Raw genomic sequence first — 24,187 nt, 5'->3', positions numbered from 1 at the left:
CATGAAGAGGATGATCTTTGAATGTGCGATTTCTCTGGGCATACTTCATCCCTTCGTGAAAGCCCACAACACGCCCAAGTGAGGAAGAAGCAGCCATCGCATTGGCAAAGCTGTCATTCAGCTCCTTACCTCTTTTGATATGGCGAACAACCTGTTAAGACGAAAATATAAGTTCCTAAGTATCAAAAAGTGAAAGTAAAATAACAAGTAATAAAGAATAACTCACAGCATCAATGCCTCGAGTAAGGAACCATTGGCGGTCTTGTTCCGCACGTTCCGCCCGCGCTCGGAACTCCGTGGCTTCCGCAGTAGCTTCCTCATGGGCTTGAAGGAGAGAATCATAAGCAGTCTGAATTTCAGCAGCACTTTGATCCTTAAGTTTGGCCTGCTCCTTCTGCAACTCTAGCTCTGCTTCAAGATCATGAATCTGTGCACCTTGAAGGGCCACTTGATTTTCTAATGAAGAGTTAGCTTCTTGAGCACGAGCCAATTCATCTCTTTCCCTCTGAGCCTTAGCTCGAGCAGCTTCAAGAATGGAATTTTGCTTTTCGCAAGCTTTCTTCCATCGGCGAGCAGCTTCAGCGTTGCGATCTTGCTCACTCTTAAGAGTAATTTCCGCATCCGATTGTTTCCATTTAGCGGTCTGGGCAGCAACACGATGCTCCTCAGCTTCTTTCTTGGCAACCTCGGCCGCCCGACGAGCTTCTCCCACCTTCCCGCCTAAAGTACGCCACTCACTTAAGATTTCCTGGCTACCAGCCAAGGCATTAGCCAGATGATAAGCAACATTTGTATGAAGGTCATGGCGGGAAAGGTCACGTTGATATGACATCTCAGCAGGTGGTGTACAATGTTCGATAAAATCCATACAAGTCCTAGGATGAGAAAATCGGGACCCATTGGTAATATTCCATTGAGGAACAAACAACTCATGATTATCACCCAGGCCCGTATCCCCGTAGTAACGAGAACCCGAAGGTTTAAGGCGAGCCGGGGTGGAGGAAGACTGTTGTGGAGGAGGTCGACGTGGAAGCTCTTCAGTCTGGATATTCTCTTCATCAATAGCAGGATTATCCGGCTGATCCCTTGTGACACTCCCAGTCTGAAAAAGGTAATCAAAGCGGGTATCACGACCAGACTAGTTGTCATGACCTCCGGTTGAAGTATCAATTGGAGAAGTTGGCATCCCCTCATCTACGGTAACCCCAACCTAGGGGAAAGTTGGCTGGTCCTCCATATCAGCAACATCAAGCGGAGTAGATGGTTTATCCTCCGCCTCTCCCCTTGTCAAAGGGGATGATGGTTTTTCAGTATGAGGAGGGGGTGTTAACCACTTCTCAGATATATCTTCACTAAATATCAGCGGATCTGCATAAAAAGTTGTACTTAGCCAAGCCTTCATAAAAAGAAAGAATACAGTATTAAGAGGTCAACACGTACCTTCTACAGTGTCAATACGATCGGCAAGACTATATTGTGGCTTCTTAGGGCGATGAATTTTCCGTTTCTTCTTTGATGGTCCCGCCTCAGAATCTACAGTCTTCCCGTCCCCCGAACTTGCCTGAGAAGCAAAGAAAGCTCTCTCTTTTCTCCAATTCTGTCAATAAAGATGAGACAGAGGAAAATTCAGGCATATCTTCCTCAGAGTCTCCCACCTCTTCGGAAGCAGAAAAATCAAAAGTATCACCATCATCATCGTCTGATGATATAATGGCGATCATCCCGTCGGGAGTAATGACAGTAAGAGGTGGAGGGTTTAGAACATACGCACTTGTTTCGAAGGTGGCATTCGAAGTTACAGGTTCAGCTCGAACCTTCTTCGGAAACAGAAAATGGGACTTGGTCTTGTCAAGTATAGGTTGGTCCCCCGCCTCGCGGATACTCTTGCGGACACAACCCCTGTTTTCAAAAAGGGCATTGAACATAGAGCTTCGGCCTGAAAAAGATAGAAATCAGATCATCAAAACATTCAAGAAAGAGAAAAGATAAACACAAGACAACGTACGCTCATTCAGATCTACAAAAATGGGCTCCATAAACTACGTTGGCCACAACCGACTCATGCCTGCCCACACTAAGGCTTCTTCCGGCAACGCACACATGGGTGAGGGCTCCAAGTTAAGAACGCGATACCACTCTTGACCCTCATGAGCAACTATGATAACCTCCGGAAGGGCGGAATTCACGGGGCGACGGACCATTGACAAAGGCACAACATCCTCAGATACCCAAAAGAATTTATTACGCCAGTCAGTTGACAACTTTTCAACTTCATACCCAAGGCTCCGGTCGGAAAATCCCTGACACGTATACCAACCGTTCCGGTTGGTATGACGATAAAAAACCGGAAATCGATCAATATGAGGTACCATGTCCCGTGCTATACATACAAATTCATAATGACGAATTCGCATCATAGCACGGGGATGCAGTTGGGATAAATGGATCCCATAGGCGGTTAAAAACCTCTCAAAAAATTTCGTTATGGGTAAGCGGAAATTTCCATGAACAAAATAGTTAGCATACACAGCCATTTTCCCATGCGGTGGGAAACTGGCTATAGATCCAATAGAAGTGAACTCTGGTTCCCACTCGGGTGGAATACCATACGTTTGCAGTAATTTCTCATACTCTGAGTAGTCCCATGCAATTTCTATCTCATCAACTTCAGTCTGTATGTTCGACATTATAATGGATTGAAAGGAAGATATATGAAAAGTTCAGAAAGAATTAAGAAGATAATCAGACGAAAAGAGCGATAAAAATTCAAAAGGAAGGAGCCTCTCCCTATTTATACTCATCGCAATTAATGCGATGAGATATGAACAGTAGAGAGAGAAAAATATCACGCGGGAAATTCGAAAAAGAGAAAAAACTGCACAATCGGGTACAGTGACAGTCGTCAAAAACGTCCCATCATCTGTTCACGCGCCTGCGAGTGGTCAACTTGTCTTTTTTCATGATTATCCATACAACAGAAGATATTTTCTACCTAGCTTCCGAACAGCAAAAATCCCCAACATACATTAAGTCCAGAATTTCACCCGCATAAAGACTTCACACGGAATAAACACTGGACTGGGGGGACTTGTAGAGGTAGGGTACCAAAAAGACCCAAATACCCTTAAGTACCACCAGCGGGTCACAAATAACCTTCTTATAAGTCACCCGCGGAACACATGGATCACCCGCATGTCACGAGTGAGGAAGAACGTCCTCACAACACACGCGGAAGCATCCTGGCATCCTCAAAATTCATCCGCAGGACAAGACATCTGTCCGCCTAAACAACCGGAAGGCAATGCCAGTAGGACAACTGTCATCACTCAAGTACTCTCTAGAAGAAGGTTTACGATTCTAACTTGGGGAATACGTGACATACTAACCAATGAATAAAGGACACCTGGCCAAGTTGTTATAACCGCGCACATGGCCAGGGTGCGATCCGTCCTATCATTTGATGACACGTGTCCAGGTTGTTATACTCATGCACATGAGACGTATAGCTCAACCTATCACAAGAGGACACGTGTCCAGACGGTTATCAGAGATCTTCTAGAAGAGGACAGCTGCCCCAATCATCTTCCTTCATCCTTCGGCTATAAATACCTTGTTAAATGGTATGAGGTATTCATTCACTCACCTATATTCTGACTACACTTAGTCTGTGTACTTAAATACTTTCTTCATTACGAACGATACTGATTCTCACACCGGAGGGTGGTTACAGGAAGACCCCCCCTCTTGTCCTTCCTGTAACGAGACTCACGGTGTTTGTTTTGCAGGTTCCGGTCATTGGACTTTAGGAAGCCTTACTCATATCGTGGTAGTAATTATCGTATTGTACCCTGTGGACTCATTGGATCCAGGACCCATACCCGGGGAACGGATCCGTGTTTCTTCAGTTACAAAATTATCAAGCAAGTAATTAAATAAGATCATGTATAGATGCATGCCTGTTTTGCAATTATCTCCATAATTTGGCCCTCACTGATTTTGCTTCCGGGTTTTCTCACCACATACGCCATCGGAATCTGTCCAACTTCTTCATCAGGATATCTGAAAAAATAAAGATTTTTTTCATATCTTATTTTTTGGAAAAAAATCCGAGGACTTTATATTAATTTCTACAAGTAAAGCCACAGTTATCATGCTAATGTAAGTCCGGGAGTTGTGTATGTTCATATATTTTTTAAGGTTTTTGTAAACCAGCCCGACCTGACTCGGCCCATGTTAACTTACGGAATCACAGCAACATCTACAACTTCTGGGATTGATTGAAGGTAGCGCTCTAACTCAGCTGGTGGGACCTACAATGTTTTCATTGTGATTTTCAGACACAAATGACATTTGTAACCTCAAAGATGCTATGAAACAATAAAATGTGCATGCAAGATCATTACCTGATAAGCCTTATATTTGATTAATTCTTTTAATCGGTCGACAATAAAAAGGAAACCATCATAATCAAAATAACAGAGATCTCCTGTCTTTAACCATCCTTCGGAATCCATAGTTGCAGCATTTGCTTCCTTATCTCCAACATAACCTGTTATTCGACTCCAAAGATCAAATATAAAATAAATTCATTTTTCAAATCATCAAACAAGTACATAATAAGTTAATAAAACTATCTTTCTATCTGTTAACATTATATTCATTTTTGTTTATCAAATTTTCTAACTTTTTAAAACGTTTTGGCTGTTATATAATCATTACACAAGAAAAACAAAAACCAGATTTTTCTACACAAAAATAGACTTATGTAATTGCGACGTAAGTGAAATAAGCTATTACCAGTACAGAGTTTGAAGTTGCTTATTGAAATTGCATATACATTAAAATCAAACAGTTTCAATAAGCAATCTCAAACACCCCCTTGAAAACTATAAGTAGAAGATGTATCACCTTTCATTACCGTGGGCCCTCTTAGCCATAGTTCTCCTTGTTGCATAGGAGATAAAGCCTCACCGGTTTCAGGATTAGCTATTTTAGCCTCCATGTTACACGATAAACGGCCCGCAGACCCATAGTGTTCACACTCGTCCGGACTCCTCATTCCTGTAACCCCTCCTGCAGTCTCTGTCAGACCGAACCCCTGTAAGTCATTTAAAAAAATAAAAGAGAGTCATTCACCGTAATTTAAACAAGTGATCTCTGAAAATTATCAGACATAATAATCTAAAGATCTTGGGTATTATTCAATGAATAGTTATGGATGAACACAAAAGTTACTTCATTAATGATTAGTTTTTTGTTTAATTCATTTGGGAAATAGGCTATTAACAATATTAAAATGTGTCTTGAATGTCACTGCAAGCTCAAAATTTGAAGCTTTAGATATTATGCATCCCGTTCACAAGGCGTGATATTTTGACTAGAAATGCTATCAGATCACATCATATTTTATAATTAACTTAATAAAATTAATAATTGTCACGTCAAAGTTTATTCTTTAAAGGCATATCTTAACTAGAAACGCTAACAAATTACAACAACAACCGTATCCAGTATATCCCACAAATAGCCTAAGCTATCAGTATAGTTTAGAAAGGGTGAGATGTATGCAGACCTGACCTCTATCCCTAAGGATAGAAAAGTTGTTTTCGATGAGACCCCTCAACTCGAAAGTGAGTAGTAAAAAAGTATAAATAAATAAGTAAATAAAATGATATAAAATAGGAAAAATAGCAGTATATAAATAATAAATCAAACCAAATGATATTAGTAAGTTTCAAGTAGCATTTCATTTTAGATAAACTAAAACAAAACCAAGGTAAATTAAGCAAATAATAATAATAATAATAATAATTCTTAGAAAATAAAAATAAAAATAATAATAATAATAATAGTAATAAAGGTTATAACAAGAGATCAACCCCTCCTTCTAAAGGTCATTAACAAATTACATTATATTTTATTCAATCTAGGTAATATACAAGTTTATTCAACTTTATAATGACAAACTTTTTTAGTATAGCATATAACATTATATTTATTTAACCTGTATATATAAAACAGATATATGGAAAAGTTTATTAATTTACAGAATTAAAAGGAGAGTGTTGTGTCAACTATCAAGGTGTAACTTGTAAGCACATAATTGGTTTATTTTCTTGACTTGGTCAAATTAAGAAAATTTTAAACACAAGTGTGACAGAAAATACATATTTTTTAGCACATTGATTGATAAGTAACACCTACACAAGACATACCTGGACAATATCCACATGTGGAAACCTGACCTTGAAGCCCTTGGCCATCTCTTTTCCTAGCGGACCGCCGCCACACCCGACCATTACCAGCGACCTGAGGTCATATTTGGGAACAAGGTCGGATTTCGACATCGCCACCATGAGCGGGGGTGATACCGGCATGTACGTAACCTTATATCTCTCAACCGCTTTCAACATGTTATTGAAATCAAATCTCTCCATGAGAACCAGCGTCTGGCCGAGTGATGCTACCCTGATCAGCATAAACATTCCAAAAACGTGAAATAATGGTATTGGAAACAACGAAACAGTTTGAGGCTCGGGCTCAGGCTCAAGCTCAGGGGTGTTCTCGTCTTTCGTGAATTTGTTATGATATGAAGCGGATGTTATAGCGATGAAGTTGCGGTGAGTTAACTCCACACCCTTGATTCTTCCGGTTGTACCAGAGGAGTATAAAATACCCGCAGTGTTGGACTGATCGACTTTTACATGAGTGTAATTAGGTGTTGAATTATGTAACATGGAGTGAAACTCCGGAGAGTCGATTGTTATTGTTGTTAGAGGTAATGAGGATGGAAGTTTATCCGCTACTGGGGAAGTAGCAAACGCGATGACGGGATTACTAAGACGGATTAAGTCCGTTAGCTCGGATTTAGTGGAAACCGGATTAACAGGTGAGATGGTGACACCAAGGTATAAAAGCGAGAAATATATTACTGGAATGTGGATGGAGGTTGGAGATATTATTAATGCTACTTGGTTTTTGGTGTGTAGATGAAATTTATTGACGAGTGATGCGGATAGAGAGTGGACTTGGCGGATGAATTCCACGTAGGAGAGACGGTTGCCAGTGGCGGAGTCGATGAGGAAATCAGTAGAATACGAGAATGCACCGTTGGATTGGAGGAGTGAGAGTGTGTACTCGGTGATGGAGAGTGGTTGTGACGGTGGCGGGAGAGGCGCCGGTGGGCGGAGGCTGTGAAAGGTTTTGGTGGCTGAACAGAATCCATTTCTGGGATCTACAGAGCTTGAATTTGCCATGGATGATGGTGCAATCTCCAGATATGTAAAAACTGAAAACAGGATAATAAGTCCATTAGAGTGTTATTTTTATATATGTAACAGATAATCTTTTAATTTAATATTAGGAAAGGAAACTTGTAATTGGCGTTTAGGTAGTCTTTCTTGTTTTGGACGGCCGTTTTATTAATAAACAAACCTTTTTTAACCACAATATATATTAAATAAAATATTAAAAGATAATAACATCAGCAAGTTGCTGAGAAAAGTTGAAAACAAACAATAAAACAATTCCATTGATAGCAAAACAAAAGTACCAAGAAAGCAACAAATTTAAGGGTGTTTAGTATTTGAATCGAGCTTGAAATTCGAATTGGTCTTGAACTTAGAATTCAAATCAAATCAACCGAATGTAATTCGAATTCGAATCCATGTTCAAGATATCAAAATTGGAATCTTTCGTTTCAATTTATTCGGATATTCAAATTCGATTATGATCTTGAGGGGTTTATTAGCAATTTAAAGTGTTTAGAACTACTCGGTTTGGTAATTTACTTAATCTTAGGTTAAATTCATGTATATTGCTTATCTTATAGCTTACAACCATCACTAAGGATGATTAAAAACCAATAGAGTTATTGATTTCAAATATGCATATTGTGGTCAAAGATGAGTTTTGGGCTTTTTTATGAATTATGACCTAAAATCCTAATTCAAGAATTTACAAGATATATAGTGCCTAATGTGTAGAAATATCAAAAATTAGTTCTATAAAACATTATAATTCAGTAATCATGATCACATAGCCAAAATCAAAAAGTTTGATCAAATTTGACCTACAATGGAGTTTTAAACAAAAGGGTTCTTTAACCATCAATTATTGATGCAAATTAACCAATGGTAATATCGAAATGAGTTCCAATCAAAATTCGAGACTAAAAGGTTAAGGCGATTAATTTTAGATGAAGTTGTATTAGCATTAGCCGCGAAAGTACCAATTGCAACCTTAGTTGATTAATACTAGTATTAAAAGATCAAACACATTATGACCAAATCTTATTTTGATAAATGATAAACACGTTAATTGTTAAAGGTACACTGAAATTGATGAAATTGAAATAGCCACCAAATATCCGGAGTAAATAAACATATGAAGTGAAGTTGTTGATTATGTCTTTTCTTCCTTTTGTGGCAAGTACCTTTAGAAAGAAAACCAAAGTTATAAGTTATTTGTGTAATGTGAGAATCGATCGAAGACAGTTACTAAAAACATTATAACGGTTATGCAATTAGTATCACAACCCGATCTAGTATTGCTTTAGCTTACCCTTTTCCTTTCGCCCAACGTGAAAGTTGATAGAGTTGAACCGATTCATTTAAAGCATGGCTTCCAAGAAGCATATAGTTTCGGGGTCGCACCATCCATGCAAACCTCATGAACAACGCCGAGTAAACACACAACACTGCATGCATCCAAATGTTAGTTTGATTCAGGTTTGTAAGTTATAACTATTAGTTATTAATAATGTCATTAACAACCTCCAGTCATGTTGCCGGATAACATCTCGGGTGGTTTCTTCATGTCCGCCACCCCCTGCCACATAGTAACACCAACTATTTACAAACTAGTTTTTCACCCGTCTGGTGACTGGGTATTTTAATATCATAATGACATAAGTAGTCTATTTGTTTTATTAATGTTCTATGCGGATTGAAAGTCACTAATCTTTATAAATAAACCGCGATCTCTAAGTTGTCTTACACATAAATTCAAGTTTTTATCGTAATAAAAATATGTGACCATGTTTAATGCATACTTTTTATATATTTTGAAAATAAACAGATAAATATGTGTACGTCAAGGCAATTCATGCTAAAAGAACCACCTTTGACAACTCTAGCAAATAAAGATGTCAACTGAATTACCTGAACCCGATGGGCAATTGGTATTATGTGATACCCGACCCAAATACCCAAAATATATACACTCCAATCATGCCCGTAAATATTTTATTATTATTTTCAATTATGGTAATAAAATAAGATACTAATTCACAAAAACTAGTTTTATTCAACTTTTGTAAGATAATAAATTTATATAAAAGCTAAAATAGCAAAAGAAAATGTATATAAGAATCCCAACGGGTAACTTTTGACAAAATAACAGATGGTGAACAGATACTAGACAGCATATGTGACACGGTGTTACAATATGTGACATAGATTACCAATACGTGTTCTTATCGCTATCTAACAAGAAATAAATGTTTAAAGAAAATACCGCCATAAAGAATCCCAAGTTGGATACAGGACCCCAGAAATGAGTAGTCTTTGGACCAACAGGGCTGTTGAGGATGGCCTTGAAGAACGCCATTAATGATCCTGTAATGATAAATTAAAAAAATCATAATTAATCTTGAAAACAAATATGTTATCCTAATAATGCCAAGGTACGTTGGATTTTATTAGTCTTAACTATCTCTTTTTGGTCGTTGTCGGTCTCAACTAATGAGTTGGCTGCTGATTGTTTCAACTTTTAACGTATTTGTTCCCAACGGTGCGCAACTAACGGAATCCTAACACCGTTAGTTGTAGGTCGCTGGAAAAAACGTATTTGGTCGGAAAAGTCACATTTTCTTCCAAAAAACACCACCCCAACACCACGACCACCACCAATTGACTCACCACCAATCAACCAACACCACTTGAGCACCACCAACCGTTTTCGACGATGGTTCTAGGGTTTCGCGACCTCAATAATTGGAGCTTTTACTAAAAAAAAGGTTCTGACACAAAGTTACAAAGATGTTTGAGACAAAAATGTTAAGTTTTCCGGAAAAAAATGTGTGTTTTCCAGCCAAGAACGTTTTTCCGGCGACCTGTAACTAACGACGTTAGAATTCTGTTAGTCGCGGACCGTTGGGAACAAATACTTTTAAAGTTGGGGCCATCAGCAGCCAATTTATTAGTTGGGACCGACAGCGACCAAAAGGCGATGATTAAGATTAATAAAAACCAATATACCTAATGCAAATTTAGCGATCCCAGTCCAATCTTCAAGTGATCGAACAACCATTAAAATTTAAAACAATATACGGAGTAGAATGATAACTAATTCCTGCAAGTTCAAGCTCCGTTGACTTATAATAGTTTCAAGTTGCACGTTGATGTCTAACTATGGCTGTTTAACATAATAATATGTAGATAAATAAGCATGAATCATGAACTCATGAAGGAGTGATAAATGGTGTAACGGAGAATTATAAATTCTAACCTTTTGTTGAAGATCAAGTTGCAGAAAGAAATAATGAAAGACGAGTTGGGTCGGATATTCCAAGTCCAGTAATATTATGCAACGATGGCAATTATAGTTTATTAGTTGGAGGATTTAATTTCTCACATTTCTTTAACTTGCATACGACAGTTTTGATTCATATGAAAATGGTGTTATATAAAGAACCAAGTCTAGATGTCTACATCAGTTCTTATAGCCAACCAAAGTTTTTTATGATAAAATAATTAGATTATAATGTTAAGCAAACAGCTATTGTAAATTTATTTAGTACATTAGTTGTAGGTATGTTACACCAAATATTAGTTCTTTAAATACTTTTAGGTAAGAAATATAATTATCTTTATCAATGTAAACAACAAAAAGAAATCAACCGATTTGAAATTGAAACGATCAGCTAGGAATATATCATGCATGAAACCGAACTAGTCGTTGGAGAGGGCAACAATAATCACATTTCAGCATCACCTTTGGTTTACACAGCCCGATTAAACATCACCTTTGGCTGGTACCGCGTGGGTGAGACTATGTTCCCTCCGTTATCAGCTTGCCACCTCAACCATGCCCTAATCTGTTGTCACTTTCACACACTCACTCATTAAAATAAAAGTTAAGAGAAACATGTCAGACCTCTAAAAATCCGTAATATCTTTTAAGCAGAGGAAACCTACGTTTTAGGTACCGGTGTCACACAAAACCTGTAAGAATGTATTTGTATATACCTTTTCTATTTAAAATCGGGTGATATGATATATTTTCGGCAATAACTCTTATATAAAAAAGATGGCTGATTGGTTGTGATGATTTTAACAAAATTATGGGTTCAAACTTCAAACACACATCTGTGCATGGGCGGACCCATATTTAGTGGGTAGGGATCCGGGATACCAATAATTTTAAAAAATCTTAGAGTCAGTATGTTAAATTTTTCAGATACTCCATAAGAATGAATATATGAAACATGTACTATCAAAATAATTCTGAAACAGTGGTATTGTGGTAAATCTCTTGTTTTATATTTGATAGGTCACGACCGACCAAAAATACGTACCCCATTAGTGAAAAATCTTTAATCCGCCACTACTCGTGTGCCACTAATCTAAAAAACATCATCCCTCATTCTTTGACTCCCATTATCTCACTTATCCTTGTACTAAGAAAAATATCTCTTCCTCTACATCATATTCTCTACTTAAGATCATATCAAAACTCCTTTTTTAGAGATGATCACTATGTGAGTAAGCAGCCTACCAAATACGAAAGGCTAGGAAACAAAAATTGAGCACGTTTGTATATAAAATTAATATCACCTTTCTTTTTCCGACTCCATTATCATTCAATACACGGATAATTGGATAAATTGTTAACTAATACAATAAATTATATCAATTGGGTAGATTAAATATCTGTTTTTTAATAAAATATATTTAGTTATATAAATAAATCATCTAGATAACTCTTAACAAATAATTTGTTTAAAAAAACCGTGATGTAGGAATTAAGATGGGTAATAAAGACAAAAAGTAATTTGGATTGTAGTTATATTAGGATAAATCAATGAAAACAATATTAAATTGAAATATATCATAATTTTAAAACTATTGCAGAACTAAGAGGTAGGGGATTTACTGATCCTTTGATGGATATGTTTGATAAAGAGGTTTTAGGAGCTTTAAGCTACAAGTTTTTAATAAAAAACTCATATTTATTGAAAAGACTTATTTGGTTCGAGTAACTTTAAGCTTTTTAGGTTAAGAGAAAAAGCTTAAAGCTATAAGTAGAATTTATTAGGTACGCTTGTTTGTATTGTTTAAATTATATTGGACTCTAACCGAAAGTTCATGTTATGCTGCTAATGTAAAATGTTACTTAAATTAACTACAAATCAAATTTACTATTTCACATATTATAAATCATTACCAGATATTATATATTTACCTACAAATTTCATCAAGGTGTACAGTTTTTAATAATTTAATTAATATCAAATCACGTATTTTATAAAATTTCGTGTCATTTGATTTTGGTTTAAAATACTTTCTTCTCTTGATATAACTCGTGCTCAAAATAATTAGTTAATTTAATGCGGGTTAACTTTAATTAAATCTAAATAAAGATTATAGACTCATGTTATCTTGAAGGTAAAGTTAATTAAATGGATCTAATGGTCTTGATAGTCATCTGTTTTGCTTGTGTGTATTTAAGGTTATCCACTAAGGTTTTGGTTTTTGGATAAGACTAAATTATTTTAACATTAATTCTCTGGTATTACGAAATAAACACACACATGCACATGTTAATTAATTACATTGAGATGGGTTGCAAACGCCAAACGAGTCAAAAATATATAAGGCTTAACTCGACGTAGTTAGTTTATGTTGGAACGAACCGATTCAAAAGTTAGCTGACTACTACTTACACCATATAGACAGAAAAAGATGACAATTAGTCAGTTAACGCTCAAACATGAAAAGAGCATAACATGGGCTAAGGTTATAACAATTAACAACAAAACTAAATAAAATTATAAACCTATAAACCTGAATTTAAAGCTTCAATAAAGTAAAACACAAGTCAAAATTGAGAGACAAGATACTAGGTTTATCCCACATCGGTGGTTATATGAGTTTGAAAGTGTATATAAGCAGCCCAACTGCAATTGTTTAAAGGTATGCAGCTATGCAGTGAGCACAAAGCGAACTATTCTTTCGCCTTTTACTAAAGAATACCGTGTGCTCGTTGCGCTAAAATAGCATACGCCTATTTTTGAAGAGTCCAACAAAATCTTAAGCTATTCAATTATAAAATATTTTTCACTGCAATTTATTGCAGAAATGTATTTGATTCGCTTAAGTGACCACTAGACTCAGTAAAGAAGATTAAGGAAACTGTGTCAAGAAAACAATTCTATATGTAAACATGTATCAGTAGTATGATACACATCTTTGTCATGTTGGTGCCAATGAAATATTTGTCCTAAGTCCTAACATGTAATGTTTAGTGCAACCATTAGTTTAAATTCACAAAAAAAAATTCTCTAGTTAAGAGTCAACTTTCAAAGAATTTTCCAACTTTATCTTCAAAGACATTTATTATTGACAAAATAATACCGATGAATACCAGATGTATTTGATTCGAATAAGTGACCACTAGACATTTACATTGATATGAGTCGCTATATCTTGAGTGAAGGAGGAGGAAGACGGGTTTGTCACTTTGTCCAGCATAGGCTGGTTAAAAGAGGTGAAAATGGAGGATCTTTGTAAATGAGAAAGGCATGTGGCTATGCAATGAGCACAGAGCAAACTATTTTTTTGCCTTTTATTAAAGAATATCGTGTGCTCGTTGCTCCTAAATAGCATACGCCTATTTCTAGAGAGTTCCTTTTTTAGAAAAGACTCAAACAAAACAAAATCTTAATTTTTAACAAACAGTTTTGTTTCCTTTCATTAGACTAAATGTAACTTAAAATCTAACATTTTTTTTCAAGTTAACTGGGAAACTATGTTGAACAGTAACCATCAACTTAACTGGGAAACTATGCTGCACACGGTATTTTTTTTTTGTGTTTAAGAGAGTATTTGAAAATGTGTATTGATGCGTAAGGTTCGGTTTTTCCATTTGAAAGAAAAATTATTTGTCTTATCAGAATGAAAAATACTACAAGGGAAGGGGCAATTTAATGTGCTAACTAAACTCTGGAACATGAAATGGAAATGAGACAATAACATAAATGATAATGTGTGAATCTGTATTCTTCATGAATCAATATTTTCAAAGAACTTTCATCTCACCTTAAAAACATTATTTGATCATATTAAACCAGTGAGTACCAAACGGATTTGATTCGATTAAGCAAGAGTGGATTTTTTACATTGCTACACTATATTTGATAAATTGTCGATATGTTCTCCAATTTCGCTAATCTTCTTAGCACGTCATCATGAAGGGTATATGCAGCTTTTGAGTTTTGAGCTCTTTCATCGCGTTATATTTTAAACTACAAATTAAGGATTGTAAGACTATAACAACCAAACTAAACAAAATAATAAACTGGTTAAGAGTCAACTTTCAAAGAATTTTCCAACTTTATCTTCAAAGACATTTATTATTGACAAAATAATACCGATGAATACCAGATGTATTTGATTCGAATAAGTGACCACTAGACATTTACATTGATATGAGTCGCTATATCTTGAGTGAAGGAGGAGGAAGACGGGTTTGTCACTTTGTCCAGCATAGGCTGGTTAAAAGAGGTGAAAATGGAGGATCTTTGTAAATGAGAAAGGCATGTGGCTATGCAATGAGCACAGAGCAAACTATTTTTTTGCCTTTTATTAAAGAATATCGTGTGCTCGTTGCTCCTAAATAGCATACGCCTATTTCTAGAGAGTTCCTTTTTTAGAAAAGACTCAAACAAAACAAAATCTTAATTTTTAACAAACAGTTTTGTTTCCTTTCATTAGACTAAATGTAACTTAAAATCTAACATTTTTTTTCAAGTTAACTGGGAAACTATGTTGAACAGTAACCATCAACTTAACTGGGAAACTATGCTGCACACGGTATTTTTTTTTTGTGTTTAAGAGAGTATTTGAAAATGTGTATTGATGCGTAAGGTTCGGTTTTTCCATTTGAAAGAAAAATTATTTGTCTTATCAGAATGAAAAATACTACAAGGGAAGGGGCAATTTAATGTGCTAACTAAACTCTGGAACATGAAATGGAAATGAGACAATAACATAAATGATAATGTGTGAATCTGTATTCTTCATGAATCAATATTTTCAAAGAACTTTCATCTCACCTTAAAAACATTATTTGATCATATTAAACCAGTGAGTACCAAACGGATTTGATTCGATTAAGCAAGAGTGGATTTTTTACATTGCTACACTATATTTGATAAATTGTCGATATGTTCTCCAATTTCGCTAATCTTCTTAGCACGTCATCATGAAGGGTATATGCAGCTTTTGAGTTTTGAGCTCTTTCATCGCGTTATATTTTAAACTACAAATTAAGGATTGTAAGACTATAACAACCAAACTAAACAAAATAATAAACTTGATTTTAAAGCCTTAAATCCTTAATAGATAAAAGTTTAAAACTAAGGGGGTGTTTGGGATTGCTTATTTTCAACAACTTATAACATATAAACTTTTCGAAAAGTAATAACGTGTTTGGGATTGGTTATATTGTGAGATGAAAAGTTTAACTTAATGAAAAGTTATAAGGAGGTAAAGTAAGGAATCCCAAACACCCCCTAAATACAAGTGAGAACCAGGTTTGTCCCACATCGGCTGGTAAAATTAGTTTGAAAGTGATGAAGTGAGTATATAAGCATCCCAGCTGCAAACGCATAAAAGCATGCAGCTATGCAATGAGCACAAAGTGAACTATTCTTTCGCCTTTTACTAAAGAATACCGTGTGCTTGTTGCACTAAAATAGCATACGCCTATTTTTGGAGAGCTTCTTTCTTTTTGAAAGGACTCCAACAAAGAACAGTTTAAATCTTGACTCTAGTAATGTGTCCTTTAGTAGTGTAGTTAAACGACATGTAAAGGTTTTTTTGAGTAAACAAATGTATGATGAAGTCTTGTATCTGTTAGGCTAACAAGAAATTGTGTTGTGAATGTGAGCTAGCGCCTGGTTGCTCATAATTTAATCTAGTATTCATTCAGGGAACATGAACTTCTTTGTGAATTTCAATTTGGGTTTTTTACGAATCCGTTACACAAAGTACAAACAGACTACATGCAATAAGTTGTACATGATTTAACATGTTATCTCTAACTTGATGTTGTGTGCGCGATTTGTATTTAGCTATTTTCTAGTTTCATTTTTACAGTGTATTGATACAAATATTTCCCAATTACAAAAACAGAAAGATTAAAGAGAAAAAGTGTATTTTCAACCATTTGGAGGCTTGGAGCACACTTCTACAAAGCAATAAACTACCGGAATTAATTTTAGCTCTTTGGATTACCTTTAGCTTCTGTTGGTTGGGGTGTTATAGGTGGAGCATTGATATTATCATGCTGAGTAACTTACACTTATGTGACTTTCAATAAAGAAAATTAAAGAACTTCCCAACTTATTTTAGACGATATTTATTTTTGATAAATTAATACCAGACGACTTTTATTCGACTACGTGACTACTAGACTCGTGTTTGAAGCCGGAAATATAAGCAAAATCGTGGATATTAATCTTTTGGACACATGTCATCATTAAGGGTTTATCTGTAGGTTTGGGGTTCTTTCATTCTGTCATTATTAGTAGTTAACAAGCTTTGCTATTGGTGGGATATACTGAGTATGATGATGATGATGAAAATTAAGGATTAAAACATTATAGTAACAAGATTAAACAAAATAATAAACTTGAATTTAAAACTAAAGTAAAAACACAAGTCGGCACTATAAGAAACAGGACACTTGATAGGAAATGTAGAAAGGGTGAAAAAGAAGCTGCGTTTGTCCCACATCACTTACAAGACGAATTTGAAAACGTGGAAGTGAGTATATTAGCAGCCCAGCTGCAATTATATAAAGCACGCAGCTATGCAATGAGCACAAAGCGAACTATTCTTTCGCCTTTTACTAAAGAATACCGTGTGCTTGTTGCTCTAGTGAAGTACTTCTTCGATGAAATATATATAAGCAAGAGTGAATGTTTTGATAAAGTGACCACTAGACTTGTGATAAAGCTTTGATTCGATAAACTGACCACTAGACTCGTGATAAATCAGAGAATATAAGCAAAAGTGAATATTTTACATTGATACGGACACCGTATTTTGAGTTCTCCTAGATTACTAATCTTCTAACATGCCATGATTAAGGGTATATATACATAGGTTTGGAGTTCTTTCATCCTGTCATTATTAATAATTAACAAAGATAAGGATAAAAGATTATAGCAACAGGATTAAACAAAATAATAAACTTGAATTTAAAACTGAAGTAAAAAAAATACATGTACACAAGTCAGCTGGGTTTGTCCCACATCGGCTGGTTACAGGAACTGGAAAGTAAGTGAGCAAGTATATAAGCACCCCAGCTGCAAACTGGTTAAAGCATGCAGCTATGCAATGAGCACAAAGCAAACTAATCTTTTGCTTTTTACTAAAGAATACCGTGTGTTTGTTGGGCTAAAGTAGCATACGCTTATTTTTGGAGAGCTCCTTCCTTTTTGAAAGGACTCCAACGAAACTAAGTTCAAACTTTTCAACCTTTAAACTTCAGTCCTTGTGCACTCTGCTCCCTGAGTCAAAACTTTAAACACATGCTCTAGAGTGACTAAAAGTTATTCAATCAATCATACCCAATTAAGTTTCACCAACAGCGAAAGTAGGATAGGAGAATGGAGGTGGCTTTCAAAGAGAGCTCTGAAATACATATTTATGATGCAATATAAAGTTATTAGAAAACATTATTAAATTAATAAAATATCACAAGACATCACAAATGAATTCATGATCATAAAGCAATACTAATTTTAACACATCAAAGCCAGCTCATATACAAGATTTACATGTTGTTAGTTTAGATTTTAGAAAACAAGAGTCATATTATTAAACATTATCTTTTTTTTTAATAACGACACTAAATCAATGAAGAATAGTTGGGTTTGATTTAGTTAAGTGACCACTAGACTCATTACAGAAAAATGGTACTCAATTCATTCAAGTATCTTAAATTATAAAAAGCAAGAAAGTTACTAGGAAAAGAAGACGAGTTAGTTGAAGCTGCGGTTTTTTGTCCCACATTGGCTGTCGAAAGAAATTAGAAAGTTATAATATGTGTATATCAGCAGCCCAGCTGCGAATGAGAAAGGCAACCAGCCATGCAATGAGCACATAGCGAACTATTCTTTCGCCTTTTACTAAATAATACCGTGTGCTCGTTGTTTATAATAGCATACTCCAATTTTTTAAGAGTTCTTTCTTTTGAAAGGCTCCAACCAACAATAGTTATAATAAAAGTTTTTTATATTATTATTATTATTACATTTAAATGTTTAATCTATGTTGATTGCAGTTTTAGTCTAGTTTTGTTAGTAGGATGGTTAATTTATTAACTGAACTGTTAAATTTTATTCAAACAATACTGGTATGTTTTAGTCTAGTTCATATATTATGTTACTTGAAAATAAACCATTATATCATTATGGGTTCAAGGGAATATTTGAATATGTATTTTATCGAAAACATTGTATAAATTAGAATCAGTATCAACTTGCGAACAACTAATCGATTTAACTTTTGTAAGTGCGTAGCATAGTTGTAAACAAGGACCCCACCTAGCAAAGGTTTTAATGAAGGACACATGCTCAACGTAAGCTACAATGCGAAGTCCCATAAGTTATTTGCAGGATTAGATTTGCACGGTTAAGAAAACAACTAAGCGATCTAATAAATACGAACGGCTAGAAACCAAAACTGCGGACTTTTTTGTGCATAAACAAACACTACCTTTCTTTGTCTAACTCTATTGTCACATAACACATCAATAGATAGATTGGATGCGCAGTTTAATATAATTAAATATACCAGTTGGGATCGCATTGCTTGTGGTGCGTGCATATAATGCATACATGTGTGAACCCTCGGGTGGGCAAAAGTGAAATTGCACTAATTTTGACGTTATTTTACTAATCTCGTGAAAATAACATTATAAGTGGCGGAAGGTTTTATCGGGCATCATGTGGTGACGTTGATAACCGAAAGACAGGGGTACATGCACCAATCGGCGGTGTCCCACTGGTTAAGTGTTATGTGCCTTATGTCCAAGGCTTGATGCAAAACTACTATCGAGCCGGGGGGGGGGGGGGGGGGTCTCACCGGAAGCAGCCTCTCTATTCCTAAAGTGTAGAGGTAAGGTTGTCTACATCTTACCTTCCTCAGACCCTACCATAGCTTTGTTATTGGTGGGATATACTGAGTACGATGATGATGAAATATACCAGTTGGGCAGTTGGTAGACTAAGTATATACTGTTTAATAAAACATCTACTATTATAATAAACAAAAATGTAGGTTGGACCACAAACCTCTTAGTTGGCCTAATAGTTTGCCAAGTGGCACTCTCATGTATTAACATATAATTTTTAATTAAATTTATTAATTTAAAACTAAAATTGAATTAAGATTTAAAACATTCCTTATTTAGTCTTATTATTATCCCATCTATTCCTTGTCTAGCCTTATACAACTAAGGAGTTTGATTCATATTATAAAATCATGTTCATTGCACCACCCATTTTATTGATTATGATTACCCAAATGACTTATTACTCTTCTCACAAACCTAAAGTATATTGACTCTTGGTTTATATTTTGTTCCAAGTTGCGTGCAATAGATCCCCATTGTCAATGACAAATTTGGATGTTACCATGATAAAAACATGATCAGAAACATTAGCGAGTTGGGTAGAAACCAATTGGTCAGATTATTCTAGGTTATTTTGTACAAAAAACCTTATTTACAAGATCAAAAACATAAACGGGTTGGGTAGAAGGTCAAAGTGACTAATTTTGTATGGACCGGTTGGAACCGGAACACTTCTTGTCCAGTATTTTGATTAGCAATATGGGTGTCACATATAAATACACAAGCCTTATTATTTTGAAATCGAGCTGAAATGAATTTAGCCAATCTTTCTTTCCTATTTTTTCTCTCTCTTTCGATCTATTGATTGATTATGAATGTACAAATCAAACTTAATGAATGAGATACGTGTTGGGTATTAAATCATCGTTGGTTTGGTTATTTTTTGTTGTGAATTGCAGGTAATAGTAGAAACAATAATTGGACATTAGATGGCCTAATCAATGGTTAGGAAAACTAGCAATTAATTCAAATAAAAAAAATTGTATATGATTATACTTTGTTGCTATATAACGTATGGTTTGTTAATTTTTCGGTAAAACTGTAGCAATTTATTTGTATATATATAAAACGTGCAACTTATATGTAATAGGTAGTTTTAATCATATAATGTATTTAAAGATTTATCAATTATACCGTTTTCATTTTTCAACCCATGTAATACACGGGTTCCTAACCTAGTTTAGTTATATATCAAATCATCCAGATCTTGATTAATAAAGAATTTTCAAACATGTAATTTTGTATTGTATTGATAGTCGGATAATTCAATTTAATTTGCTAAATAAACAGAACAGCCTGAAATGAAGGTAAAACTAAAGCATAAAAGATAATAAGTGAATCTGTATACTTCATGAATCAATATACAATAACATTTAGATTTACAGACTACAGTATACCTTAAACAACTACCATAAAGAACCTCAGTAAATGAGGAAAAACAACCACAAATCAAGTTGAGGGTGGCTTATCTTCCTTCAGCTGCAAGTACCTTTCAGGAAGAAAAAAAAAACAATGGTAAGCGCGGTCTATGCAATGCGAGCATCAATGAGTTGACTAATGTATAGCTTACCCTTGACCTTTTGCCCAACGCGACAGTTGATAAAGTTGAACCGTTTCATTCGAAGCATGGCATACAAGAAGTAGATAGTTACGAGGCCGCACCATCCACGCAAATCTCATGCATAGAGCCGAATATAAACACATCACTGCATCCAAAAGTTATGGTTTGTGAATAATAATAATAATAATAATAGTAATAATAATAATAATAATAATAATAATAATAATAATAATAATCAGTGTTGCAAAAATCCCGACTAGGCACCGATTAATCCTAGATTAATCGCTAGTCCTCACTTCACTGATTACTTTGGGCTAGTCGGCTAATTTATCGGTCAACGGTCAAATCTGGAGGTTCCCGACGAGATTCTGACCAAAATCAGCGGTTTCTGACAAGATTCGAGCAAAAACTAGCGGTTTCCATCGAGATTTCAGCCAATTTCCGGCCAAAATATGTTTTTGTATGTATAAAACTGAAAATTAAATATAAACATATTTGCATTATATATGAAACTGCAAAATATACATTAAAGTTCGATCCAATTAATCCCGAATAATTGCTAGTCCCCACCACACCGCCTGACTACCGACTAGCGATTTTTACAACACTAATAATAATAATAATAATAATAATAATAATAATAATAATAATAATAATAATAATAATAATAATAATCTTGCTCGCTATTAATACTTGTATTTAAACACGCATATATGCTATCACTAACCTCCAGTCATGTTGCCAGATAACATTTCTGGAGGTTTCAAAATGTCCGCCATCGCCTGCCATATTTTAGCAAATAATCATAACTTCTAAATATAAGCACTAATGATACTTAAAAGAATAATGGAAAAACATACCGCTGCAACGAATCCCCAATTGGCCACAGGACCCCAGAAATGAGTAGCCTTGGGTCCAACAGGACTGTTTATGAATGTCTTGAAGAACGCCATGTGTGAGCGAAATTGCAGTAAACTATACGCGTCTGCAATTACGACAATTAAGTCACATACGACATAAGATTTGGGGGGGATTATGAAGATCAAAGCAACCGCATGAACATAATAAAGCAAGAAAGAATGCATATTGTTGAAAGGATCAAATCTGTAACTTATGTGTTAATCAGCAATAATCCTGAACTAATCGTTGTTACATATTTAATAGGGGGTGGCGGCGCAGCTTGTTGCCCGCTTACCTGCCTCTTTATTGTAATTGGATCCTTTTATTTGAAATGACAAGCAATTGACAACTTAAAAAAAATAATATTAGTTCAGATAGGCCTGTAAACGAACCGGACGAACACAAACAAGGGCATGTTCGTGTCCGTTCATTTAACTTTAAACGAGCATGAACACTTAATCGAACACATATTTTGTGTTAGTGTTCGTTTATTTAAAAAAATAACATGTTCGTGTTCGTTTATGTTCGTTTGTTTAAATTCTAAACGAACAATTCACGAACATAACTTAACATGTTTGACCCTTCAAGATAATATTTAATTATTTTATATTAATACGTAAACGGACATAAATAAACGGACATAAATGACCATAAATAAACGAACATAAATGAACGTTTACAAACATAAACGAACGTTTACGAACATAAATGAACGAACGAAACATGTGTTCATGTTCATATCGTTTAATTAAACGAACACAAATTTTTTGTTCATTTATTAAACAAACGAACTTTCCACCGAACGGTTCACAAACAGTTCACTGAATGTTTGGTTCGTTTAGAGGCCTAAGTTCAGATAATATCAACCAGAAACTTCAATTTAGGGGTGTGCATGAAATCGAAAAAAACAATCTAAAAACTGAATAAACGAAAGATAAATAAGGTTGTATGTTTTTTTTGTTATAAATTTTCATTTCTTATTTTAAGTAATTGTTAAGAAATTAATAAAAACGTAAAAAAAAATTTATAACAACTCAAATTATTAGTTATTTATATATAATACACCAAACAAGGGCAAATTAAGACACCCATTTTTAAGTAATTTACAACACTTAAAGCATGAGGTACATGTGTTAGTAAGGGTAAACTTGTCTTTTAAGCACAATCTATTCAACTTACAAGTTTGGTCCCTCATCTTTAACCATATTATGTTTTCAATTTAAGTTGTAAACTAACTTCCCACCCATGCTTTTTAAACGACTATAACCTTTTCAAACGTTAATATTTTTATAAAAAAATACACCATAAAAACGAGCATTTTATTCTCTTTAATTTGGATATGATATTGTTATATAATTTTTTTGATTTTAAAATAAATTAATATGTTACTTAGGGGTGTTCAGTGTCGGTTTTGATGGTTTTTAAGTTAAACTTGTGAGCCCAACCGTTAATACTGATTTTTTGTCGTCCAAAACCAAACCCAACCATTAAAAGTTGAAACCGAATCGTTACCAACGGCCTGGTTCCAATTTGGTTTCACAGTTTAAACTTTAATAATAAATTTAGTTTAAAATAATTATTAATTTAAATGTACCATCAATTTTAACTAAACACCAACATAATATGATACTTGAGAGGATTATAAATAATGATTTTTTTTAGCCACGTAAATGGTAAATATTAATGGAAGATTTAAGACGTGAAATAATAACAACAAAGATCACAAAATGAATCATACTGCAATTAGGTTAGTTTGAAGTTGTATAGCCAAGTTATTTGTAATAAAAAGATTATGTTCAATTAAATTTTAACTATATCTAATATATATTACAAAAAATATCTAATAATTAATCATAAAAAACATTAAAATGCATTCAACAATTACAGTCTGGTCTGGTTTCATATGGCCGGTTGCCGGTATAAACCACGAACCAACCGTTCACTACGTTTTGAAAAATTTTGAAACCGACCAACAAACCGAAAGTAAAAAAAGAAAAAGAAAAAAGAAGTCAAACCAATGACCGGTTTAAACGATTTCAAGGTTTTAACCGAACCAAAAACACTTATATTTGTTACGTGATTAACAGGTTCAAACACCCGCTGCATCGCGCGGGCACCCGTCTAGTTAGTTATTTATAAACAAAACGATTCAGGCCAAATTCATTATTTTGGGGGCGGGCGAAATTCTCAAGCTAAAATGACAAAACCGAACCAAACCCAAACCCAAACCGAAAACCGAACCAAAACCGAATATATCTAAATAATCAGCCATCGAGTAATGAGTACATCCAGATGCAT

At 34.7% G+C, this 24,187-nt stretch overlaps 3 protein-coding genes and 7 non-coding genes across 12 annotated transcripts; 7 read left to right on the top strand and 3 right to left on the bottom strand.

Annotated features, from left to right (window-relative positions):
- Nucleotides 1-3,938: 3,938 nt before the first annotated feature.
- On the bottom strand, nucleotides 3,939-7,289 carry LOC143590750 (4-coumarate--CoA ligase-like 9). Its single transcript, XM_077071136.1, has 5 exons — nucleotides 6,216-7,289; nucleotides 4,909-5,098; nucleotides 4,404-4,549; nucleotides 4,243-4,310; nucleotides 3,939-4,059 (listed from the first exon to the last, which is right to left on the bottom strand). The coding sequence occupies exons 1-5, from the start codon at nucleotides 7,254-7,256 to the stop codon at nucleotides 3,939-3,941; spliced, it is 1,566 nt and encodes a 521-aa protein (XP_076927251.1). The 5' UTR covers nucleotides 7,257-7,289.
- A 950-nt stretch (nucleotides 7,290-8,239) lies between these two features.
- On the bottom strand, nucleotides 8,240-9,622 carry LOC143590752 (mitochondrial pyruvate carrier 1-like). 2 transcript variants are annotated; one of them, XM_077071139.1, is made up of 4 exons: nucleotides 9,517-9,622; nucleotides 8,775-8,829; nucleotides 8,563-8,698; nucleotides 8,240-8,434 (listed from the first exon to the last, which is right to left on the bottom strand). In XM_077071139.1, the coding sequence occupies exons 1-4, from the start codon at nucleotides 9,607-9,609 to the stop codon at nucleotides 8,404-8,406; spliced, it is 315 nt and encodes a 104-aa protein (XP_076927254.1). In that variant the 5' UTR covers nucleotides 9,610-9,622; the 3' UTR covers nucleotides 8,240-8,403. The 2 variants fall into 2 exon arrangements, with proteins under 2 accessions (XP_076927254.1, XP_076927255.1); XM_077071140.1 differs by lacking the exon at nucleotides 8,240-8,434 and having other exon boundaries at nucleotides 8,559-8,698.
- Nucleotides 9,623-13,202: 3,580 nt separating this feature from the next.
- On the top strand, nucleotides 13,203-13,320 carry LOC143590765 (U5 spliceosomal RNA). Its single transcript, XR_013145541.1, has one exon. It is a non-coding gene; the product is annotated as a U5 spliceosomal RNA (small nuclear RNA).
- A 487-nt stretch (nucleotides 13,321-13,807) lies between these two features.
- On the top strand, nucleotides 13,808-13,926 carry LOC143590760 (U5 spliceosomal RNA). Its single transcript, XR_013145536.1, has one exon. It is a non-coding gene; the product is annotated as a U5 spliceosomal RNA (small nuclear RNA).
- Nucleotides 13,927-14,823: 897 nt separating this feature from the next.
- Nucleotides 14,824-14,942, top strand: LOC143590759 (U5 spliceosomal RNA). The gene has a single exon (XR_013145535.1). It is a non-coding gene; the product is annotated as a U5 spliceosomal RNA (small nuclear RNA).
- Nucleotides 14,943-15,903: 961 nt separating this feature from the next.
- LOC143590762 (U5 spliceosomal RNA) lies at nucleotides 15,904-16,024 on the top strand. The gene has a single exon (XR_013145538.1). It is a non-coding gene; the product is annotated as a U5 spliceosomal RNA (small nuclear RNA).
- A 1,068-nt stretch (nucleotides 16,025-17,092) lies between these two features.
- LOC143590756 (U5 spliceosomal RNA) lies at nucleotides 17,093-17,216 on the top strand. The gene has a single exon (XR_013145533.1). It is a non-coding gene; the product is annotated as a U5 spliceosomal RNA (small nuclear RNA).
- A 402-nt stretch (nucleotides 17,217-17,618) lies between these two features.
- Nucleotides 17,619-17,738, top strand: LOC143590758 (U5 spliceosomal RNA). The gene has a single exon (XR_013145534.1). It is a non-coding gene; the product is annotated as a U5 spliceosomal RNA (small nuclear RNA).
- A 640-nt stretch (nucleotides 17,739-18,378) lies between these two features.
- Nucleotides 18,379-18,495, top strand: LOC143590755 (U5 spliceosomal RNA). The gene has a single exon (XR_013145532.1). It is a non-coding gene; the product is annotated as a U5 spliceosomal RNA (small nuclear RNA).
- Nucleotides 18,496-20,741: 2,246 nt separating this feature from the next.
- Nucleotides 20,742-21,945, bottom strand: LOC143590751 (mitochondrial pyruvate carrier 1-like). 2 transcript variants are annotated; one of them, XM_077071137.1, is made up of 4 exons: nucleotides 21,850-21,945; nucleotides 21,717-21,771; nucleotides 20,999-21,134; nucleotides 20,742-20,917 (listed from the first exon to the last, which is right to left on the bottom strand). In XM_077071137.1, exons 1-4 carry the CDS (start codon nucleotides 21,940-21,942, stop codon nucleotides 20,878-20,880), a joined length of 324 nt encoding a protein of 107 aa, XP_076927252.1. In that variant the 5' UTR covers nucleotides 21,943-21,945; the 3' UTR covers nucleotides 20,742-20,877. The 2 variants fall into 2 exon arrangements, with proteins under 2 accessions (XP_076927252.1, XP_076927253.1); XM_077071138.1 differs by lacking the exon at nucleotides 20,742-20,917 and having other exon boundaries at nucleotides 20,995-21,134.
- Between the last annotated feature and the right edge of the window lie 2,242 nt (nucleotides 21,946-24,187).

The sequence above is a fragment of the Bidens hawaiensis genome, unplaced genomic scaffold (genome assembly GCF_021521415.1).
Source record: "Bidens hawaiensis isolate Kalapana, Puna unplaced genomic scaffold, B.hawaiensis_p1.1 tig00038986_1, whole genome shotgun sequence".
In the NCBI taxonomy this organism is placed as follows: Eukaryota; Viridiplantae; Streptophyta; class Magnoliopsida; order Asterales; family Asteraceae; genus Bidens; species Bidens hawaiensis.
Note: the sequence above shows the minus strand (reverse complement) of the source record. Positions and strands in the feature narration are given on the sequence as shown.

Bases quoted from the DNA above. Each gene is read 5' to 3' on its own strand.
- LOC143590750 (XM_077071136.1), bottom strand. From the start codon at position 7,256: ATGGCAAATTCAAGCTCTGTAGATCCCAGAAATGGATTCTGTTCAGCC. The intron at 4,550-4,908 runs GTGATACATCTT...GTCGAATAACAG, and splicing joins AGGGCCCACGGTAATGAAAG to GTTATGTTGGAGATAAGGAA. The intron at 4,060-4,242 runs GTAAGTTAACAT...TTATTTTTTCAG, and splicing joins GTAGATGTTGCTGTGATTCC to ATATCCTGATGAAGAAGTTG.
- LOC143590752 (XM_077071139.1), bottom strand. From the start codon at position 9,609: ATGGCGTTCTTCAAGGCCATCCTCAACAGCCCTGTTGGTCCAAAGACT. The intron at 8,830-9,516 runs GTATTTTCTTTA...ACTATGTGGCAG, and splicing joins ACTTGGGATTCTTTATGGCG to GGGGTGGCGGACATGAAGAA. The intron at 8,699-8,774 runs GTTGTTAATGAC...GGATGCATGCAG, and splicing joins ATCCGGCAACATGACTGGAG to TGTTGTGTGTTTACTCGGCG.
- LOC143590751 (XM_077071137.1), bottom strand. From the start codon at position 21,942: ATGGCGTTCTTCAAGACATTCATAAACAGTCCTGTTGGACCCAAGGCT. The intron at 21,772-21,849 runs GTATGTTTTTCC...AAAATATGGCAG, and splicing joins ATTGGGGATTCGTTGCAGCG to GCGATGGCGGACATTTTGAA. The intron at 20,918-20,998 runs GTAAGCTATACA...TCTTCCTGAAAG, and splicing joins CGTTGGGCAAAAGGTCAAGG to GTACTTGCAGCTGAAGGAAG.